The following is a 24583-nucleotide window of genomic DNA, read 5'->3' as shown; positions in this document are numbered from 1 at the left end:
TTCATTGTCGATGCTCGTACTGTCTTTGCATGAAGTAAGGAGAGATACGTCGTCTGCGAAGAGAACGCAAGTATAGTCGTTTTTTATAGACTTTGGAATGTCATTAATATATATTAAGAATAACAAACATGCGAGTACTCCACCCTGGGGGATGGAATGGGTCATATAGTGTACGTCAGATCGAATGCGTTTAATTTGTCTTGTTGTCAAGTCAACATTTTCAATTTCTACATATTGTTGTCTATTTTTTAGGTAAGAAACGAACCATTTGTGTGTGATTCCCCTCACCCCTATTCCCCAAAGTTTATTTAAGAGTATATCATGTTGGACCATGTCATAGGCCTTGGACATATCTAGCAATATTTTATTGGAGATATGACGAGTATGGCAGCTACTTTAGTTACCTGCAGAAATCTGTATTATATACCGTTGAATTTGAAGCTAATTGATAAATATTTTCTGCTTAGCTTTATAGGAAGTGTTAAAAAAAATGCGTAATGTGGGGCGTTCGGGTAGATAATTAATACTAGGAAGTCTGCTGAATACTGAACCTCTTTATTGAGTAAATTGGTGACAAAAATAGGTTACAATATATTTTTGTCGTAATTACAATATAAACAATAACCTAATCTTAGACATTAATTTCGAACTATTCCAATATATGTCAATCTTACAATCTAAAACAAAACGTATATGCATATAATAGTTATACAAACAAAAACACTAAAACTAGCTTTAAAAAAAAAACATACATGGTTATTTAAAATATTAAATAGAATATAATTTTAATTAGGTGTCTATGTTATATGTTAACTAAAGTAATGTAACGGATCATTTTAATAAGTTGATTAAAGATAAATTACGGCTTAAACAATTAAAGGTTTACAATGTTGAAAATATTTGACTTAACATATAGGTAATATATAAAAAAAAATTTGGTTAACATATGACAGATTAATAGGTACTTAAAATTATTCTGGTCTATATTCTAAATGTAATTACAATATTTAGTTTTCTCTTCCTGTTACGTATTTCTACTTTGCTACTAATTTACACTAAACACCTTGGTGTCGTTGTTTATTATTTTGCTTACTCTGCTATTAAATATCCTAAAGGTTACATGACTATATTTATCTTATAGCTAAAAGTGCGGTGTTGACATTTAGTATGTGCCTTACTGAATTATTCCTATGTAACATTAGATACAATGCTGTAAACAATGCGTCGGTTGCTTTCTTATAGTCTAATAAGGAAGATGGAGAGCCTTTTTTGGATTCTGTCGGCTTGGTAAGTTTAAATGTGATCAGTTTTGAATTGCATTTTATAAAATAAGAAATGTGGATTGTTAGATTATTAGATCAGTTCTGTCGCTTGCTTCGCGGATTTGTGTCGGTCGATCAGGGAACTTGCAATTACGTTTGAATTTGACTTGTGTGTTTGTGTGTGTATGTGTGTGTGTTTCTCGTGTCTGGTGTGCCGAAGAGGTGAGTTTTAATAGTAATAGTGCTTTGTTCTGTTTTGGTGTACTATGTTTTCTTTTCCTGATACTAATATTTTAAAATTTTGACCTTGGTCTTGAAATACTGTGTAGGGTTCCGTGTATACTGGGTCCATGTTATCTCTATCTTCCTTTTTTTTATTAATATTAAGTCTCCTACGTTATAGTTACATGAATTATTATTTATTTATTTTTTTTTTTTTTTTTTAATATTTTTGTTTTTCAAGTTGTTTTGTCTTAATTAAATTATGTCTAGCGTCCTCCTGGGACTTCTGCAATCTATACTTAAGTTCTAGAGAATAAGAGTTAAAATTATAAATTTGGTGTATTTGTTATATAAAATTACGGTTTAGTGTAAACTGATATTTTTAGATGCCGAAAAGTATGATTATTTGAAAATTTGTTATATAATTTTGATACTATGTCATTGGCAATGTAATGGTTGCATTAATATGTGTGTGTTGTTTTATTTTTGTGCTGTATGACTGGGTTTTTCTTTTTACAATATGTTCTTACTTAATGCTAATATTTGTAACCTGATTTTGAATAACAGTATATGGCTCTTTTATACATTGGGTAATAATAGCTATGTGGTTAAAAGGATTTTTCTACATTGATGACGAAAAATTCGTATTGTAGTATAATATAATACTCTAAACTTTTAAATTAAGTTGTATTCTTTAGAGTGAAATAAGTTTTGTATTATTTTATTTATTTTATATATATGTTTTTTTTGTATTATTATTACATTGACCTATTTGTAGGTAAGGCACTAGTAGGTTTTTAGGTATATTTGCGAATTCTCTTCGACATGTAAACTGGTCATTAACTCACTAATTTATTATTACATTTTGGACACAATACAACGTGTATTTTATGTGATTTAACTGTGTTTTTTTTTATTTAACTTATTTTTAATTAAGTATGTAGATTTATTTTTATTTAATTGATTTGTTTATTGTTATCACTGTAATTGTAGGTATTTATTTAATGTTGGTATTACGTTTATTTATTTTTTTAATATAATTAATGTTCTTTGTTTTAATTCAGTTTTATTCATAAATATATTTAGTACATAATTTATTATATTATTTATTTATTTTCTTTTCATTTAAATTTATTTATTTATTTGGGTAAAAATCATTTATTTCCTTTTCTGTTTTGATTGATAGTTGTTTTTTTATTTAGTATAATGCTATACATATTTGATTGTTATATGTAAGTATATTTTTTTTTTTACAGGCTGTTTTTTTAACACATGTTTATATTAATAAACATATTATGTGTCCAAGGACCTTCATGCAAGGTAACTCGACCGTATCATGATGTCTCAAGGATTTAGTGCTTGTAAAAAAGATGCTATTCTAATGTGTTATAGTGTCTATTATTTTCCCTGGGGTTTTCATTTATTTTTTAATTATTTTTTCATCAGAATTCTTGCTCGTGATTTGTGGAAAATTTGTTTATTATTGTAAGAATTGATCGCCAATGAGCCATTTTGTAATGTCTGCATTGTGACCTAATAATGTAAGCTGACTTTGTGATACCCGTCACCTGTCTTTTAAAAAGTACACAGCGCCTTTTAATAGCGCTCTCGGTCGGCCGACCTTTTTTTACATACAACATATTTATTAAGGATACAAAAATTTATTATTTATTATAGCGCGCTAATACATATTTCGCGTAATATGTATTGCCAGACAGTTGTTTTAACACATCGGAACAACAAAAAACCTTTCCGTGTGCCCAAGGACCGCTGCAATTGAGAGCTCGCTCGAATTGTTTAGGTTTCAAGGGTTATTGCCTGGTTGTATCCTGGTGTACCTTGCTTACATTATTTATGTTCACGAGCTACCCCGTTTTGAAAGGAAATCATCATTTATAAAACTTAAAGCATATAAGAGTCACAATAACTTTTAGTTGATCAGGCAAATTGTTGGTTGCAACACTTATCTGTTTTAGCTCTTTCAACGTGATGTTTATATTTTTCCTTCCCTTTTATTTTGTTTATTTGTCTTTCATTATATTTATTTTATACCTACTCGTATAATACCTTGCCTTGATTTTCATATTATATGTTGTAAATAATTTTTAGTTAATAACTCTAATAATGCGTCAAATGCATAACTATTTATGGTTATTTTTTTTTTCTTCAATTTATGTACTCGAAATTTGAGATGACATAACATGTGTTGCATGTTCATTCGTATTGGGTGACGTGTGATGAGTACGCGTGACGCGGCCTCCACAAGTCTGGTGCATTCCATTAATCGTATGTTTAAGTAGATTAGTAGTTAGTGTTGATATGTTTTACTTTGTATGTTTTGTTGTTATTGGCAATTTCTTGGTTGTGAATATTGATGTTCTAATTTAATTTTTGTGTTATTGTTTATATTTGGATATTATAAGGATATGAGAGTGCTGAGTAGCTGATGGCATTCTCTTATTTTTATGCAATAATTAATTAGTTAAGTAGTAGATTCGTGGCTTGAATATTATTGATATATAAATGTAAGTTAATGTAAGATTGTTACTTATTTACTTTAGATTTAAAAAACTAAATATTTACTCAGATTGGCTATACATTTTGACTGACGATTGCCATGGCATGTTATAATAATAAGTTATACTGTTAATTTAAAATAAAAATAGATATCAAATTTTTAAATTGAATAGATAATAATAATAATTAAAAAGAAATAGACAGAATAGATAGAAATAGATGGAATAGAATTTGCATTAAAGGTACTAAAGTATGTATGTATGTAAGTTGAAATAATTTGACCTAAAATATTAATAATGATATTCTGTGTAAAAATAATGTGTTGACTTGTAAAATACTTCTATGTTACCAATAAAAGTTTGATTGAATGATTGTAATAGTGAAATGATTAGATTGTTTTTTTTTTTTGAACAACACGAAATTAATTTGTAACTGGATATGAGGGCATTTGCAAACATATATTAAATATGTTACCTATTGAAAACGAAATGGTGTAAAAGCTAAATTTTTGAACGTTAAATTGGATAATAATTTGAAAAGACCATAAGCGATGTTGTTTAATGTGTGGAATAGGTAGTAGATTCTAGTGTTTGTCAGTTAGTCAAAGTTAATGTTAGGTTAGTTTGTTAGTGGTTTTGTCTTTATGTTGGGAAATGGGTTTTGTTTGGAAATGTTAGGTTTGTTTGTTAGTATTAGTGTTAGTGGTGGGTAGTAGTGGTTTAGTGGGTTTTTGAAATGTTAGGTTAGTGGGTTGTTTTGTTTTAAACGAAGGTAAATAATGATATTATGATGTTAATGTTGGTGTTATTGTTTGTTATGGGTGGTGGTGGGTTAGTGGTTTGTTTTGTTTTAAACGAAGCTAAATAATGATATTATGATGTTAATGTTAGTGTTAGTGTTGAGGTTTTTTTTTTCTCTTTTTTTTTTCTTTTATATTGTGGTCTTATAGATATATAAGTAATATAAGTTAATTGCAAAAATGGAAATAATGCAATGCACCCCCGTGTTAGTTATGTAATGTTGCTGATTGTATATTTTTTTTCTTTTTTTGAGTTTACTTTTTGAGGTAAACTGTTTGTTAAAATTTTGTTTATTTGTTTTAATTAACGAATTAGAAAATGTTTTTGTTTTATTACTTGTTTCATTTTAATTAGTTGTTGATATTTAATTCTATCTATATGTATGTTTTATTACTTGTTTTATTTTAATAAGTTGTTGATATTTAATTGTATCTATACGTACATATATAACCTTTTTTTTGTACTGAAATTTTTTATTTTTATGTTTACTTTAAAATTAATTACTTGTGGTTAACTGTTGAATATATATATTTTTTAACATATATTCATGTTTTGTTTTTCGTCATCAAGTAGTAATCGTAAATTAATTATAATTAATAGATTAATAGATAGTAGAATTTGGAATATAGCTCGCAGACGTATCTTCATGTTTAAAGAATAGTTTATACATTATTAAGATTATAGTTTAGATTTAATAGACTATATATAATGATAATTTTCGAGAGAGAGAGAGAGAAAAAAAAAAGTGTAAAGAAGATTATTTAGTTTGATGTAGGTACCTTTGTCCAGACTTCATCCTGGTCTTCTATTGTAGTATTACTGGTGGTTATGGTCGCTTGGATGTGGCGTGTGGCTCGCCCTTTATTCTTCTTCCTTGATTTGTTGGCTTGGTGGTGTTGCTGAGTACGCTGTACTGGCGGGGTTGGCAGTTGGGGTCGATGGCGGGTATGCGGCTGCTTCCTTGTCCATTGTGCTGTTCTTGTAGGCTGTCCATCAGTATTTAATATGATTGTTACTGTGATTGTATTGCCGCACTGGGCTGAAGCTGTGCTCGGTTCCATAGTTGTTCAGGGTCGTAGCTGCGCGACGCGGTCTAGTGCTGTGCTTAGTGGTGCTGGCTAGCTGGCTTGCTGGGTGACTGGGTGGAAGCTGGCTGGCTGGATGGCTGGACGGCGCAACTTAGACGATTCCGAAGGTGGTGATGATAACAGGACTGCTGAGCAGTCCCACTGGCAGGGTCGCCATGTAATGTGGGGCGTTCGGGTAGATAATTAATACTAGGAAGTCTGCTGAATACTGAACCTCTTTATTGAGTAAATTGGTGCTTATATACTAGTGGCCTACGTGAGTGGCATTTAGGTGACCTTTATGAAAATGTAATTAGAATTATTGTTTATTTTATTAAATATATTTTCTATTTATTAAATGTCACCTTAAATGTCACATGACGTGTTGACCTTAATACTCAATACGTCATGTGTGTACTCACCGTACAACGCACCCTGGACAACAGTTTTCTAGAATGTTCTAGTGGTGTGTGATTATTTATTTTATTTATTTATTATAATTTATTTATTCATGAACAATGTAACAATTTGTATTTGAATATAACTACATACTAAATTCCTTAAATCTAAGAATTATACAATCTAACATGCAGAACAATATCAGACGCATTTATATAAATTTATTACTATTAATTATTATGATGGTATCATTACGTAGACAAAGTAAAGTAGGTCGTAAACTTCTCTATAGAATAAAAGCACTCTTTCAACAACAGTATTTTTAAAGATATCAAAGCTATCGATTGGAGTACAATCCTCGTAAGGATTGCTACAACATATTCTAGCTTTTCCCGAACTCTTGAACTTTCCACCGGCTGCAGGATATTGGTATTTTCTCCTGCATGAATCTGAACGTAAAGTTAAACTTTCGAACTACTTTGAGCTTAGAAATTTAAAAACGTTCTGAAGAACGGATAGAAAGTACAGTCACGGAGGCCAATTCTAACGTAAGGTTTGACATCAAATGATATCGAAATTATGTAATTTAGTTATACTTATTTTGCACGTGTATTTCGCTCGTACTTGTCCGAAACTAAATGACATCATTTAGATATAGGTAATGTTGATGTCAAAGTGTACGTACATTGGCCTATTGCACACGGACGCAGCGCCAGTGTGATAACCGCCTAAAGAACTTCGTTGTGAAACTACAAGATACTTAAGACATGACGCTTAACACAAGGAATTTCGTACATTGACCCACCTGTTACTATCTCTATCGCACGCGCGTAATTAAGTATATTGATATCCCGCTCATAATGGCAATGTGCATTGTGCAAGCGGAACAACAATATAATCATGCGATAGACATAGAAACACACGGGTTCATATATATTCTGTGCTAAGCTTCCTTTCTGTAGCGATGCAACACTGTGGCATGTTTCTTACTGTTCCCTGCAGTAGGTAATCGGAACTTCTCTCCGGCTAACTGCTAAGTAGTGTGCAGCGTGTATTCCGCTACCATGTTGGATAAACTTTTACGTGAGAACCGATATATACCGACTATATACATTTAACGAACAACGTGTAACAAGTATAGTCACCACACGGGATTGTTATGTTATGCCATTTAGGGTTCTTGCTTAATTGGAAATTCTATAGCGTAAGTATGGAACCACTCAATGACCACGACTGCTCTGACAAGAGTATCCGACTAAGAAGAAGTGTGGAACAACCAATTTAGCTAGGACCCTCAATGGCGCAACAATCGCGGAGCGTGATGGTACATAATGTATTGAAAAGCTTAAACTGTAGACTACCGCATTAGTCTACGTTCTAAGAAGTGTTTGCAAAGACCGCGAAATTACCATACATAGAGTCTGAAACTTTACAATATCAGCAGGGATCGGACGGAGTAGCACCATTGCTCGCAATAATATGCACGAGTTTAAAATTAATTATATTAATATATATTTTGAGTGTATGTGTACATTGTTATCTCCAGGAAGCCAAAATAATTTCAAGAAGTCAATTAATCAATCATTTAATGAAATTTAGAGTCATGTCTAACGGACTAACGGACATAACTAACGGATTCTGTTTAGCTTAAAGGTTGACTGGTAGAGAATGCCTTAAGGCGTTAAGTCTGGCATTTGTACTCTCTTTTATTAAATTGTGCAATAAAATTTAAATTAAAATAAACAATGACGAATGACTAGGTACTCCATCCGATCCCTGAATATCTGAGTTCACTTTGAGAGTCAATAATCTTGAATCAATAAAACTGCTATAAAACGGCGGGGGATGATATAACTGATATTAAATTGAAATGTCATGAATGTATGTTGAACGTTTTTCAATAAAAGCGTCCATTTACAGCCACGAGCCATGGCCGATTCAACGGAGATTTAATTTGGCAAGCGCAGAGACATGTGGCGATAATATTGCTTTAGCTATACCTTAGAATTTGAACATAGAAATAGAAACTGTAACCAAACTAGTACAGTTTGCAAGGTTTTTGACACTAATTACATTGGTATCATATTAATTGTTTCCGAATGAGCCTTTCATGCATTATCATAATGACTTAATCCACCGGTTCCCACGAGCTGATTGAGTTGATGATTTTTTTATGAATATGGAAATAGGTGAGTAACTTTTGATGTTCCTCATAGGTTATGTGAAAAGCAGCTTGGGCGTTGTTACTTGAGTCCCTTGCTACGCTCAGGATTCAATGTACGCCCTTGCCGTAAATATGTCATTTTGCTCCCTTGTGAGACGATCTACTAATTCCCCTTCTTTTCATTTTAGCGCTTCATCTAATCCAAAATTCTAAAGAAACATCATTACCGCTAACCAATCTTCTCTCGTCTGCAAGACATTAATTTGACAAATCCTCTCCAGAATGCAGCGGAGCGGAGAGAGAGCGGAGCGCCGCAATACCACGACTAATGGATATTGCGGAACACGACACATGGAGGCCATGTCACACTTAGGTACATTTTGATAACAAAATTATAGCTATATGATGTCTTTGTGTTCTCATTCGCCCGTGCGTCTCGAGTGCGATAGATACCCGGACAAGTCCGAGCGAAGTGAACGCGCGAATGATAACTAAATGACATCATTTAGACATCGTTTTGACGTTTTGATGTCAAGTGTACATTCGAATTGGCGTATATTATATTCATATTTCTTTTTTATGATATTCGAGGCAAACGAGCAGATGGATCACCTGATGGTAAGCGATTAGCGCCCATTGACACCCGCAACACCAGAAGGGCTGCAAATGCGTTGCCGGCCTTTTAGATAAGAGTACGCTCTTTTCTTGAAGGTTTGAAGGTCGTATCGGTCCGGAAATACCGCAGGCGACAGTTCATTCCACAGTTCAGCTGTGCGAGGCAGGAAGTTTCTGGAGAAACGCACAGTTGAGCACTGCCAACCATCTAAGTGGTGAAGATGGTAATGTTGTCGCGTAGGGCGGTGGCGAAAAGATGCGGCAGGGATTAATCCGAACAATTCCTCGGAGCACTCCCCGTTATACATGCGATAGAAAATGCAGAGCCAGCCTCAAACAAACTTGAGCACCTTAGTGAAGCACCTGCACCGACTCCAAAAATAACAGATTGTAAATATATAAATACGCAGATTTGTGTGATTGATTTCAGAAGTATGTATATACATAGTTCATAGGTATTCACTTGCGTTATTGAAGACAAAATAATTATTTTTTTCTTTTCAGTGTGCTATTGTTTTTGTTGGTTGACTCGTTTCGTGTTAGTGCCGGTTTTTTTATTTCCTTTTAGTTTTTTTTCGGCGGTTATTTTTTTCGTTAAAAAGTTTTTATTATATAATTTTCTGTGGCTATAATTACTATTCGACAAACTACGCATTCTTGTGGTACACTTTACGGAAAAACTATCGCACTGATAGGTTTGAAATTTAACATAGTAATTTAAATTCATGTTTAGATGTGTTATCAAACATAAAAATATCATTTTATAAACCTAAAAAAATAAAATAAAGGAATAACACTTTGTATTACTACTAGCGCCATCTGTTAAAAAAATTATGAATTAAAATTCGTGCTAATGTACTGTGCTAACGACGATGAATACAAAAAAGGGTTAAAATTTTGGATTCTGACCCATCCCGCTTTGATTCCCAATTTAGCAATTAAGTTTCTGTGAATACTGGAACATTCAATATTGCTGTATATTCACTGCGGAGGTCAATTTACTCGTATGTTCTGTTCTGTGACGCCGATGAACAGATCAGTCATGTTGTGTTAGCAAACTTAAATCGGGTATTTTCAGTTCGAGAAACAGTTTTAGGAATTGCTTGGAACTGCCAAAATTATAAATAAAGATAAGCATATTAGGCCGTCTGTATCGGCCCTAAATCTCTGAAGTTTGTACTACAACCCGACTGCAACTTGTATGGAAACTGCACGCCGACTGCACGCTAATTGCAACGTCGGCGTGCAGTTCAACAAAATGACCCAGAACCCTAGCACTTGGGAGAGCAGTACGATAGAGCTGACGCTGAACCCTGGCTGTACCTAGCGGAACTCAGGTTTGGTGCAACATAGACACACACTGGGTTGGACATCCGACTCGTCATGATGATCACTTGGTAGAGCAGTACCCAAGATAGCTAATGCTGAATCCTGGCAGTACCTAGTGGAGCTCGGGTTTAATACAACATATGCACACGCTGTTTTGGTCATCCGACTCGTTTTGATGAGTACTTAGGAGAGTAGTACCCAAGATAGGGCTGATGCTGAACCCTGGCTGTACCTAGTGGAACTCAGGTTTGGTGCAACATAGATACACGCTGTTTTGGACATCCGAATCGTCAGAATGAGCACATGGGAGAGCAGTAACCAAGATAGAGCTGGTGCTGAACCCTGGCAGTACCTATTGGAACTCAGGTTTGGTGCAACATAGGCAAACGCTGTTTTGGTCATCCGACTCGTTTTTTTGAGCACTTGGGAGATACTTAAGATAGAGCTGTAGCTGAACCCTGGCAGTATTTAGTGGAACTCACGTTTGTTGCAACATAGGCACACGCTGTTTTGGTCATCTCACTCGTCTTGATAAGCACTTAAGAGAGCAAATTATACGTAAGTTTATGTGGAGCAGCATGATTACCGCCAGCAGGTGTCCAGACGGGATAGTTTTACGCTCAATTGTGTGTTGTGGACGCATTAATAAATTCAAGGACATTGGCTCGCTGACCCAACATTATGTAGGAAAGCCAGTTGGCTTCCTTACAAAAAGTACTGGGCGACCGTGTAGGATGTAATAAGCGCTTATGCTTGGACACCTGCTACGACACGACGAATTTATCAAAAATATCATTGAAGGGAGAGTTGAGCGTACATAGATCAAGTAAAGGAAAAGCTCAACGTCGTGTCGTATCAGGCTGTCAAGGAGAAGGCAGAGGACCGACATGCATGGAAATCGCTCCACCGACAAGAGTCTAACTCTTAAATAGATGATGATGATGATGAAATTGTATATTACGTGTAAATGATATTGGAAATTTGATTTTTTGTCACCTGCACACGTTTTTAATGGACAAAGTAAAAGCTGTAACAGACAGGCGTACCGGACAGCGACCGGGGTCCAATTAGTAGGTATATTTCTTTCTTGCTCTCACTTATAGCTGCGTCCTTAACGGACTTATTACCTACCCACTCGATCGAACATGGAACAAGCCTCGGACTGGATCAAAGTCGCGGTCCGGTACGTTTAGCTAGGAAAACTCCGCGAGCCCTTACAAAGCTCTGCTTTTTGCTAGTTTATACAAATTATTACATGCTTAATTTTTTATTACTTCTAAAATAGCTACCTACGTATACCTTGCTTTAGCTATTAACTGTTATATTAATAATCCTACTTTAACTATTATGTTCTGTAATATAAATAAATTACCCCTATTTTCCCACCCTTAGGGTAGGATTTTTTTCCAAATTTTTATTATTATTACGACTACTCTGTAAAAGGTTATGCGTGGTCATACGTTACAATCGGTGAGTGAAAAAATCAATCATCCCCTATTTTCCTACCCTTAAGGTTGGATTTTTTTTTTCCAAATTTATATGGGACCAACTTCGGGGTATACCCTTTCCAATAAAAAAATAATTATCAAAATCGAACACCTCTGTAAAAAGTTATGCGTGGTCATACATAAAAAAAAAAAAAAAAACAAAATATACGCGTCGACTTGAGAACCTCCTCCGTTTTTTTTTTCGTCGGTTGAAAATGCAGAGCGAGGCCACATCTTTACGCAGCGCCAAGGAGTCAAGCCGTTCCGAAAGACGCTGGCAGTCGACAATTCGAGTCGCTCTTCGTTGGATGCTCTCGTCAAAGACGCTGGCAGTCGACAATTCGAGTCGCTCTTCGTTGGATGCTCTCGTCATAATTACCTACTAGCAGAACAGTTTATCACCGATTCTAAACACGTAGGATACATACTAAAGTATTTGAACAAATTAAATTATTTCAGAAAAATATGATATTAGTATATGACATTAAATTTATTTTCAGTTTATAATTTATATAGTAGTGTTTCTACTTGATAAAAACAAATAAACATATTTTTCTGAAATAATTTAATTTGTTCAAATACTTTAGTATTGATGGCAGCGCCATCTCTCTCGCTAACTCGGTATCACATGAGTGATCTAGTTAGAAGGTCCGAACCATACTGTTCTGTACCTTAGAGATGGCCAGGGGGCGCCATAAGCCTTTAGTAAGAAGTGCATGTACTTGGAAAATTTGACCTATGCCGCTGTGGCCCGGTGGCCGAGTGGCTTAGACACCTGCCGCGATAGCAGAGGACGCTGGTTCGATTCCAGCCTGGGGCACTAGAGGCCTTGGTCACTTTTTCTTAGTATATGACATTTATTTTCAGTTTATAACGTAGGATACATGTTCCTGCCTTAGAACTAGTGAGTTTGGGAAAGGGGTGCAAAATTAGGTTTTTTTCAACAATAATAATAATAATAACAACGCAGGGCAGCTTGTGGCGAGCTGTTGGGGATTAGCGACCTCACGTACCCGAGTGCTCCTGGAGAGTTCTGTTACCCGCAAGGAGGGTGGGTGGGACAGGATTCTCTGCCTCTGGCTTGCCTTAGCCGGCCGGCCAGTGTGGAGTCGTTAGAGCTATAAGCTCCAGGGGTGGAAGTGAAATATGCATAAGACGCGAGTTGGCACAGTGGCTGTTAACAGCCACTGGGTAGAAAGCGGCGCACACCTCTCGACACCCCTGAGCCGCTCACACCGGTGTTGCCCTTGAGCCATCCTAGATGTCGCTCTTTGTGGGGGCCCATCTTGTGAGGGCGAGTCACCGTCTGCCGGAAATAAAATTGCATACCGTTTTATTAGGCAGGCGTCCGGTTTTTTACCCCATAGCTCAGTTCTTAGTCCATCGCTTTCACCCAATAACCTAGTTCATTTTAGATTCCATCAACTCTCAATAGTCCTTACACCCTGGCGGGTGCTGCCTCTGCGTGCGTCCCATGGTCATGGTCATGGCACTTAATGACCTAATTAAGCAATCGTATTGCCTAGACTCCATAGGAGTTTCGACCTTATGTCGCGAGAATAAGGCACATCTGCGTGCTATACAGATTTTAGACGAAACTGCACGTTTGATTGATAACCGATGGGAAGTAGGTTTGCCATTTAAACAGGATAATTTTACTATGCCCGATACTTATAACTATGCATTATCTCGCATGCAATCTTTGTTGCGTAAATTCGATTATGACCCTATTTACGCGAATAGATATGCTCAGGAAATAAATAAGTTACTATCCGAGGGGTATGCGCGTGAGTTACAGGAAAACGAGCTCTCAGTCAATCATGTATGGTATATTTCACATTTTGGTGTACAAAATGTAAATAAACCCGGTAAATTAAGATTGGTCTTTGATTCAAGCGCACGCGCTAGGAATAACATGTGTTTGAATGATTATCTATTGACCGGGCCTGATTTATATAACTCGCTTTTAGGTATAATGTTGAGATTACGCGAGAAGGAGTTCATCATTATTGGTGATATTAAGGACATGTTTTTACGTATTAAAATTCGTCCAGAAGATCAACATGTCTTTCGATTTCTATGGCAGGCGTCAGCTACTGATCCGATTAAAACATATGTGATGCAAAGCCTTATTTTCGGTGCAAATTGCGCGCCTTTTATCGCGCAACATATAAAAAATAAAAATGCACTTAAATACGAAGACCAGTATCCCGAAGCTGTTCAAGTGATTATAAACTCGCATTACATGGACGATTGTTATTATTCTACAGATAGTGAGGAAAATGCTATTCAATTAATTAAAGATATTACGTACATACATAGCATGGGCGGCTTCGAGATACGTGGTTGGTCTAGCAACAGCAAAACGGTTTTGAATGCGTTACCGGCCACAGCGCTGGCTCAATCAGCTGTTCAGTTCAAGGACGGAGCTACGAATATGACTGAGCGCGCTCTCGGTTTAATGTGGCATCCTGCTGACGACACCTTTAGCGTAAAAGTGTCGACTGGGCAGATCTCGCCCGAGATTTCAAATGGAAGCGTTCCGCCTACAAAGGCTAAAATGCTAAGCATTATTATGTCAATTTATGACTTACATGGTTTTCTTACTCCGTTTGTTATAAAAGCTAAAATTTTATTTCAAGACGTACATCGAAGCGGAGTCGACTGGAAGTGCCACATCCGGCCTGAAGAACATACTCGTTGGAAGGTTTGGCTCGACGAGTTGAAACAGCTCGAGTCGCTGCGTATACCGCGCTGGTACCTGCGGGCCGGCGCCTGGACGCCGTGTTATGACTCACCGTCTACGTCTACGTCTTGCGAGAAGATAATGGATATACAGATGCACATTTTTTGTGACGCATCTATTAAAGCCTACGCTACGGTAATATATTGGCGTTTTACGCGTGCTGATGGTTTCGTACTCGTTTGTTTGGCTGCTAGTAAAAGCCGCGTAAGTCCTTTACGTCCAATTTCGGTCCCAAGACTCGAATTGCAAGGATGTCTTCTTGGGACACGGTTGGTAAAGACTATTGCCACTGAGCAAAAGAATCTGGTGCCCAGTAAGCGATATTTTTGGACAGATTCCAGTACTGTCTTACAATGGATAAGAAGTGACCCCAGGAGCTACAAGCCTTACGTTGCTCATAGGCTTGGGGAGATCGATGAGTAGTAGTAGTAGTAGTAGTAATCACTTTATTGTACACAACACAGGTTTACAAAAATAAGTTACAGTAATGGAAGTACAAAGGCGAACTTATCCCTATAAGGGATCTCTTCCAGCTAACCTTCGATTAGATGAGAGGAAAACTCCAGTCAGGTCAGATAGACAAACTTACGGGATGTACAGTAATATTTAGAAAAAGTAAACTAACGTATTGTCAACTCATAAAATACATAAATAATATTATAGAATAAAAATACATAAAATACATACTAGCATACATACATACAATACAATATATATATATATATATATATATATATATATATATATATATACAAGTTTAAAGTAGAAATAAAGGGGTTTAGTACTTAACCAGATCACGCTGATTGGAAAGCCAAAGCTTCTTCAGATTAGCCTTGAGTGACGCTACAGACTGGGACCGCCTGAGCGACAGGGGCAACTCGTTCCACAACTTCACAGCGCGCACCGTAAAAGAATTTGCATATGTTCGCGTCTTATTAGGCGGAATAGTAAGCGTGAGATTACAGCTAGATCGCAAACGGTGATCACTTCCTTCAGCCAGATAGTTAAATCTTTCCGTTAGGTAAGATGGGGAACGGGGGTTGAAGAGTATATTGAACAGCAACGACACGACATGCACATCTCTGCGTCGGCGGATCGGTAACCACCCGAGCTGGGAGCGAAAGTTGGAGACGTGATCATATTTACGGAGGCCAAATATATACTTGATGCAAACATTTTGTAAACGCTCAAGTTTATCCAGCAATTCCTCATTAAGGTCCAGATACGCAACGTCACCATAGTCCAGAAGAGGGAGCAAGAGAGAACGGGCAAGAGTCAGTTTAGTATGAAGAGGGAGAAAATTCTGCAGCCGTCAAAGAGAGTGGAGGGATCCAAAAACTTTTTTACTCACCTCAGCAACATGGGGAGACCAAGAAAGCGTCTGATCCATGGTGATACCCAAATTTCGGACAGTAGAGGAGAAAGGGATATTAGTCCCATCAAACAAAATGTCGGGTACCACCATGTCCGAAAGCTTGCCTACATAATAAGGACTACCAATGATAGCTGACTAATGTCAATGAATGGCATTACGTGCCATCTCGTTTGAACATAGCTGACATTGCTACCAAGACGGATAGTCCTCCGCTGAAGTACAGTGACGCGTGGTTTCAAGGTCCAGCATTCCTGCGTCAACCCGAAGATCAGTGGCCAAAGGACTTGAGGAATGCGAAGATCGTCGACGAGGCTACCTGTGAAAAAAGAAGTGTTAATGTGGTTAGTACACTTGAAATACACTCACCTGTACCCGATGAAGGACGCTTCTCCAACTGGATCCGACTTGTACGCACTGCTGCAAGAGTTTTATGTTTTATAAAAATATGTAGACAAAAGTGTCATGAAAGAAAATTAAATCAAAGAAGAAAGAAGAATGAAAAGAATAAAGACACATTACAGCTCGATTCTGCAATGATGAAGAGGGCAGAAAAACACATAATAAAAAAGTGTCAAAGTGATACCTTTGCTGCCGAGATTGCCTGTGTTACGCAAGGCAAACCACTGCCGTCAAACAGTCGTCTACTAATGGTGACTCCATATTTAGATGACGATGGAATCCTCCGTGTTGGCGGTCGCATAGATCAAACTGCAGGGGTAGAACTGTCAACTACACGTCCACCGATCTTGGATGGAAAACACAGAACCACTCGGTTGTTAGTTGAATACTACCACCGACGTGCCATGCACGTGGCGAATGAACATGTTGTCAATGAATTACGCCAGTCGTATTGGATCGTGAATCTGCGTCCGACTGTACGCAGCGTCGCCGCGCAGTGTTTGTTTTGCCGCTACCGACGCGCTCGGCCGCAGCCTCAGAGGATGGGTGATTTACCTGCCGCGCGCTTACAGTACAGTCGAAGGCCATTTTCATACACAGGAGTTGATTTTTTCGGCCCTATGGAGACGACCATTGGTCGAGGAAGACAGAAAAGATATGGCATGCTCTTTACATGTCTCACCGTGCGAGCCATTCACATCGAGATCACAGAATCACTGAGTACGGACTCTGCAATTATGGCGCTCATACGTATGTCTGCTCGCCGTGGCACTCCGCTGGTTCTATTTTCAGATAATGGTACAAATCTGCGAGGAGCCGACAACGAGCTGAAGATGAGTCTTCAGCAACTGAACGTAGACAAACTGCGCGAAGATGGAGCCGTCCGTGGGATTGAATGGCGATTTATCCCTCCCGGAGCCCCCGAAATGGGCGGCGCATGGGAGCGCATGGTCCGCACAGTTAAGACGGCGCTCAAGGTCGTCATGAAGGAGCGCGCACCACATCCTGAAACCCTATCCACGTTGATGGCAGAAGTGGAGGCTCTCGTAAACAGCCGTCCTATCACACACGTGTCGACGGATCCCGGTTACCCCGAAGCGTTAACGCCTAACCATTTTTTAATTGGTAGTTCATCTACTGGAGCTCCTATAGGTAAGTACGACGATTCTGACCTTTGCCTTCGCAAAAGGTGGCGCGTAGCTCAACGACTTACAGATATGTTTTGGGCTAGGTGGATTAAAGAATACTCACCTACACTTCTCCCTCGTCAAAAATGGACTAGGGAATCTAGATCGTTAAAAGTAGGAGATTATGTAGTACTGGTCGATCCCAATTTAGAGCGCGGCTCCTGGCGACATGGTGTAGTGAGCGCGGCGCACGCTGGCCGTGACGGCCGTATTCGAGTGGTAGATGTGCGCACACGCTCAGGTCAGCTGCGCAGACCTGCCACACGCGTCGCATTACTGTCCCCAGTTGATGGCTAGTGCTTATCAGCACTAAGGGGCGGGGATGTAGGCGACAGATCCTTATTTCATGTTTAATTTAAGTTTAGGTATAATCATGCTCATTTAAAATATGTAAATTGATTTCTAGTATTAAGAAAGCCAAAGATTTCTTTACAATGTACACTAAAGTTTCAAAAATCCCTAGCTACTCATTATATCATTGTATTAGTCGTAATTTTAATTAATAAGGTTTATTTCGTGCATACTAACTCCATCTATTGAGCCTAACACACTTAATTGTGAATATTTAAAATAAAGTCACAGAGGGCGCTGGCGTGTATACTTAACCTAAAACATATTGCGAATTTACCGTTACCTATCTGCTCACCACGCGACACGCGAGCACTCTCTTATATTTTCACTTCAAAATCCTAGTTTTTATCCATCTTCCACCTGCGTATCCTACATAGGTACATGCCATATGGACCGACACTCATTTCTGTTATACAAGTAATTAAAAAGTAGGTACACAAACATACCTATGGATTGCTGGCTACGTGCTGAGGATCTACCGTCATGTTACAGAAATGAAATAAGCCTTTGTCCGGCTAAAATGTTTGTGACGCTTTTGTTTGGTTTTAATTTACTATTTTGCCTTGTTTCGCACAGTCAGTTCAGTCTGTGTTCACCGTAGCGTTAACCATTTGTTAACCATGGAGTTTTAACAATGTGTTAGTAATCCAGTGCACAGTGGTTCCTGACGGCCAAGTCTCTAAATAATGATATTAATAGCAAAAATCGGGATTTTACAATTTTTGTCGCGAACGGGAAAAGATTCACGCTAGAACGGTCCGCTCGTTGGTATATTCAATCGCGGTCGCGGATATAAAATTTTGTAACAATCAAATAATAGGTACCTACTAAAATTCCGTCACAATCAGACATATTAGTGTTAAGTTCTCAACTCACGCTTTTTAAATCGAAAATTACTCGACACGTTCGCTTCATAACAAGGAGCTTTATTTATTTAAAAACGATCATGTCACAAACCACGAGCATAGCAATTGGTTAAACAAACTTGGCTACGAATGAAACTCAACCTTTCACCACACCAACCCTAATATTTTTTTCTATTTACTATTTCAGTAAAAATCCATTATCACAAACGTAAATAGATCCAGTTATGCTCTTCGCTTTCTCACTTGCCAAAAACAGCATAAGCTCGGCAATTTCTTCGGCCTCCGCGACCTTATTAAGAATTGTACTTTCCCTCATCTTATCCCATATGTCACTGTCATTTGATAGTCCGGCATTTTCAATCCAATCCGTATTCACCGGACCGGGACTGACGCTGTTCACTCTAACTGCCGGCGCCAGTTCCAAGGCATCACAGCGAGTGAAATGGTCTAATGCCGCTTTGGAGATGGCGTAAGATGTGAAAGGTAATACTTTAGGAACAGGTACAGCCGAAGCGCTGGAATTGTTAATGATGTTACCTTTCGATTTTATCAAATGAGGGGCCGCTAGTGTTGTAAGATGGATAGCCGCTCGGAAATTCGTCCGCATGACAGCATCGTATATGCGTAGCATGTCTCTTCCGAGTAATGGATCTGGTATAGCAATACCGACGTTGTTGATGAGCACGTCTAATTGTCCAAACTTATCAACGGTCTGTTGAACTATGGTGTTGGCCTGTTGGTCGTCAGCGACGTACGCTATAATGGTGAGCGGATATGTTCCGTGCTGCTCGCACTGGTGCGCGACGGCGGCAAGTTTGGTATGGTTGCGGCCCACGAGCGCGACGCACGCGCCTCGCTCCGCGAATAGCACGGCGGCGGCCGCGCCGATGCCGGAGCTGGCCCCTGTCACCAGTACGTCTACCATCAGTTTTGACATTGACAGCATATACGCTCACGTCTACGTAACTTACTTTCTATGCATCTCGCTCGTACTCGCATATTAGTGCAAGCGAGATGTACAGAAAGTAAATTACGTAGACGTGAGCGTTATGTCAATGTCAAAACTGGTGGTAGACGTACAGGACTACTTTACCGGAGAATTCCATCACGTCTACTTACTTCGATTATTACCAAGCTACTGGTCATTAATACGCGTAACAAACGGAACAAATAGATAAACTCCGTTGCACAAAGATAAGATTTCTGATGCAATTCTCAGATACTAGAGATTAGGGAGAGTAGGGTGTAGTAGACCTATTGCAATAATTTTGGTTGACGACCGGTCTGGCCTAGTGGGTAGTGACCCTGCCTGTGAAGCCGATGGTCCTGGGTTCGAACCACGGTAAGGGCATTTATTTTTGTACTGAACACAAATATTTGTTCCTGAGTCATGGATGTTTTCTGTGTATACATATGTACATGTCGACGCTCAGGTGATGTAATTGGTAAATTGAAAATAATGGGCGCTTACATGACATACTTACGATTTATCAAAAACACTTGTAAGCGACGTGGGTAATAAAGATGTCTGTTCAAGAGGCTATGGGAGCGTATTAGAGGCGTCAGGGGTTTTTGTAACGTCTGAATGTGTTCTCGGAAATTGCTCTGTTTGATAATTAATTAGCTTATGGTTTTTGTGGACTAGAGTAAGTGGGATCGCCAGGCTGCAGGCTGGCGTCACTCTGGGATTGAATCTCAATCTGGTCGGACAGTAGCAATAGAGACTGCATTACGCCTCGCGTACTTGTACTCGCGTTAAATATCTACGCCCTACGGATGTACCACCTAGTGCATCTAGCCATTCCTGAATACCTAAACCTACATTAAGCCCCGACATCAGATCGTGGGATCGTAACGCGAAAGTACTGCGGGGTTTGTACCTAAAGAAAATTCGATGCATTGTGTATGTTGTGATTTGTGATATCGTGGAATTATGAACTGAAGAGTGAATATTTCAATTTGTGCAAAGACGTAAGGTGTAAAGTTAATATGCGGTGAAACTGGTGGTTTCCTGTAAATCCTGTTTGGAGTGTCGTGGACATCAAATCGGGTCAGTTCGTTCCATTATGATTTATGATTGTTACGTTGATGATTTATCGTTCATGTCGTTAATTTGCCTGCATGAGGTTGATCCTTAAAAGTGGATTGTTCCGTTTTACGTATAAGCGGAGATGTTATTCTTGAGTATTTATTATGAAATTGAATCGAGTACTTTATCTCTACTTAAAAACATGTGTAATTTGTCCGAGTATGTAGCCTGTTCGGAGAATTTGTTAGACAATAATCCCAAGACAATAAGTCGATGTTTTATATGGTGATTAATGGAGAAAAGGTACGAGTTAGCTTGAAATTAAATTTGAAATCATTTGCGATAGAGATTTTAGATAACGATCGAAGAGTAATTATCTTCGTTCGCCATTTCCTTGTGTGAAGTTTGCCTGGAGGAGATCGCTGTTTGGCGATGAGTTGGTTTCTATTTGTCCTCGATTCTGTACCATTTTTTGTAGTGAGCGATGAAGCATTTTTTATTGTTTTTATTATAAACTCGTAGTTGGGCTAACACTATCGAGATAATATGAGATTCCTGATTACTTACTAATATTTTGTCTATTTCTAGACTAGAGTTTTGAATGAGGTATTTAAAAGCGAGTATTTTCAGATTACGAAATTGTTGCTTTTTTTAGCCTGTTATGGAATCCGTTTTTAGTATACCTAGTTACTTTAAAAACTAAAATAAACATTGATGTTAGTTTCTCGTTTGATCCGTTAATTCATAATGCAATAGTTTTCAATGCTTAATTTTAAGCGAATAATACGTAGTTACTACGTTGTAAAGAGACATTTCGTAGCAAACTAAATAATTATTTAGTTATGTTGTTTAAATTAACGGATATTGGTTGAAAATTTATTTTTAAAGGAACTGAGGTTACTTTAATTTTGATTTGAATGTTTCGACTGAACAATTGATTGTCGACCCATCCATCATTTTTATGGGCTTTATATCTTGCATAGTTATTGAATTTTAATAGTTGAATTGAGATCGATAAAAATAGTTTTGCCAATTTTTTACTATCTGATTGGTATTTTGGTTTTGATAAACTCGATAATACGTTAAATTGGAAAGAATGCAAAGATCAATAAGCATGATGCAAGAGTAATAAGGTCTTGCAATGTCAATGTACGGATTGAAGTTATTCGATTAGTAACCTTTTGTAAGGTAATTGTTTTTATGGCGACTAGAGAGTTTATAAATAATAATCTGCTACTTAGTCACCTGGTTTCCAATTAAAGATGTAAGTACCTAAATTAAGATTGAAGCCTTCAATCTGATTATGTTGGTCTAGGTATATCTTACAACACATTACTTATCGACGTATAGTCAAAGTACTAGAACCGATAAATTACGAGACGTAAGATGTACGCCCATTTCTGTGAAGAATACAAGTCTTATTATCAATTAAAATAGAGTCTAAAGTATTTTGGCGATGAATCAGTGAAATACAACGTTGAACTTTGTAGCGATGCTATAATGGGTATGGGTACCTACCTGCTGATTTTTTGTTTATGGCTGTGTTGTACAAGTGTTCTTTGTATAAGTGTTATACAAAGGAGAGATTTTTGTTGAGTTTTTTTGTTTGGTCATAAATATGACGACACTTGACGTTGTTGATAACGTTGTTTGGCAATAAAAAAATATTGCAGATACGCTTTTGGAGAGACGGCAAAAACATGAACAAAAAAAAATCGTTAGTTTCAGATCATTAATCAATAACGTTGTTAGTATAAAAATATCAAAAACATTTTTCGTGATAGGTTTATTACTCATTTAATCAATACCTAACTATTAAAAAAAAAACTTTGTGAATTGTAACAACGAATGAAATGCCGTGATATTTCTTTATTTAGGTTCTAAAAACTTCTAAATCAGCACTTTCCAATAATATGAATAGCTGTTAATTTTTTTGAGAGAATGAACCTTTTGCGTTTTCTGGTTACATTTTTAATGGTACGGAAATAAAGTTTTCGAGACATTGAAAATGCTAATCTAAAGTTAATATTACAGGTTCGATTCCTGGTTTGAGCTGCTAGTAATTGCTCTGTATTTTTTTTGCTGAGACCAAGTAACAAAGAATAGTCAGTTATAGCCGTTGTCGACGCATAAGATTCTTTGAATAATTTGGATGGCTGAATATTGGAACTGAAATTCAGTTGGTTTATGTGACTTCAATGCAAAGTTATTTTAGAAAGTGACAACTAAGAGTAATTTGAGTATTGATGACTTTAGTGACTTATGTAGGTGCATCACTTTGTGTTTAGCTTGTCGGTCGATCGTAGGTCACATACCCGAATCAGATATATTCTCACGCATATTTAGTGAAAATGTGTTTGGTAAAGGAGGCTGCGCGGCGACCACAGGTACATAGTGTACATAGTGTTAGGGATGATGATGACACCCGTGGTGGTGTTGATGCCTTGTGTGGCATGGTTTGGGTTCCTGTGTGGAACCGTTGGAGTGATCGGTGTATCACTTTGGAAGTGGCCTGAGTGCTGCTGTGGTCAGTGGACCATTAGTGTTGTGATGTGATAATGTGTGTCACGTGTGTTGTGGCCAATGTGCTACAGGTATTAAGACTGTTGAGAGTTGATATGTGATAGTTGAGACATGACCTCTTTGTGACTTGTGATGGACGTGGTCGGTGTACCACACGTGTTGTGACGTGACAAGGTGTGTCACATATGTTGTGGCCGTGGTGCCACAGGTATTGAGACAGTGAGACATGACAGCTTTGTGACGGACGTGGTCGGTGGACCATGTGGTTACGGCACATGTGCCGTGTGACAATGACTATGAGAGACAGTGACATTAAGTACAAGCCTTGGTGCCTGTAGACTTGCAGTGGTGGTGCTCAGATGTGGTGTGGGCCATAGTGCTATTTGAGAAGTCACATAAATGTTGTAACAACGAGGTGTTGTTTTGATCAACGTAATTTAAATGATATTGATGATGTTCTTATAAGAAAATAAGTATACTCAAACTATTCTTTGTTGCTTGTTGCTTTGTATTTGTGATAGAGTTCATTCGATTCGAGCATTTTATTGATTATTTATGTTTGTACTCTTAACGATATTCGTGGCAGAATAACCTTCGTTACTTAGTTAGGTCGAATCTTCGCCGATCGTTCGTCGAAAGTTAGGTCGGATCTGTAGTGATATTAATAGCCGAATGGATCATAGTGATCTGTAGTGATGTTAATAGCCGAATGGATCTTAGTGATCTGTAGTGATATTAGTGGCAGAATAGCCGAACGGTAAAGTTGAATTAAAATTTGCTGAGTTGTCATAATGACTATTAAATGTCTTATTGCACACGAGGACGTGTGACAGTCAGGATCGCCGTGTCGACGCTCAGGTGATGTAATTGGTAAATTGAAAATAATGGGCGCTTACATGACATACTTACGATTTATCAAAAACACTTGTAAGCGACGTGGGTAATAAAGATGTCTGTTCAAGAGGCTATGGGAGCGTATTAGAGGCGTCAGGGGTTTTTGTAACGTCTGAATGTGTTCTCGGAAATTGCTCTGTTTGATAATTAATTAGCTTATGGTTTTTGTGGACTAGAGTAAGTGGGATCGCCAGGCTGCAGGCTGGCGTCACTCTGGGATTGAATCTCAATCTGGTCGGACAGTAGCAATAGAGACTGCATTACGCCTCGCGTACTTGTACTCGCGTTAAATATCTACGCCCTACGGATGTACCACCTAGTGCATCTAGCCATTCCTGAATACCTAAACCT

At 37.8% G+C, this 24583-nt stretch overlaps 2 protein-coding genes across 2 annotated transcripts; one reads left to right on the top strand and one right to left on the bottom strand.

Moving 5' to 3' along the window:
* The first annotated feature begins 16630 nt into the window (after positions 1–16630).
* LOC134795885 (uncharacterized) lies at positions 16631–17866 on the top strand. Its single transcript, XM_063767816.1, has one exon. The coding sequence runs from the start codon at positions 16631–16633 to the stop codon at positions 17864–17866; it is 1236 nt and encodes a 411-aa protein (XP_063623886.1).
* A 1098-nt stretch (positions 17867–18964) lies between these two features.
* Positions 18965–19723, bottom strand: LOC134795753 (uncharacterized oxidoreductase MT0954-like). Its single transcript, XM_063767689.1, has one exon. It carries the CDS (start codon positions 19721–19723, stop codon positions 18965–18967), a length of 759 nt encoding a protein of 252 aa, XP_063623759.1.
* Between the last annotated feature and the right edge of the window lie 4860 nt (positions 19724–24583).

This window comes from Cydia splendana, chromosome 12 (genome assembly GCF_910591565.1).
Source record: "Cydia splendana chromosome 12, ilCydSple1.2, whole genome shotgun sequence".
Taxonomy (NCBI): Eukaryota; Metazoa; Arthropoda; class Insecta; order Lepidoptera; family Tortricidae; genus Cydia; species Cydia splendana.
The sequence above is the reverse complement of the archived record's forward strand: the minus strand, read 5'-3'. Positions and strand labels throughout refer to the sequence as shown.

What these genes read in the sequence shown, in the direction of transcription:
- LOC134795885 (XM_063767816.1), top strand. Translation starts at nt 16,631, where the DNA reads ATGGTGACTCCATATTTAGATGACGATGGAATCCTCCGTGTTGGCGGT.
- LOC134795753 (XM_063767689.1), bottom strand. Translation starts at nt 19,723, where the DNA reads ATGTCAAAACTGATGGTAGACGTACTGGTGACAGGGGCCAGCTCCGGC.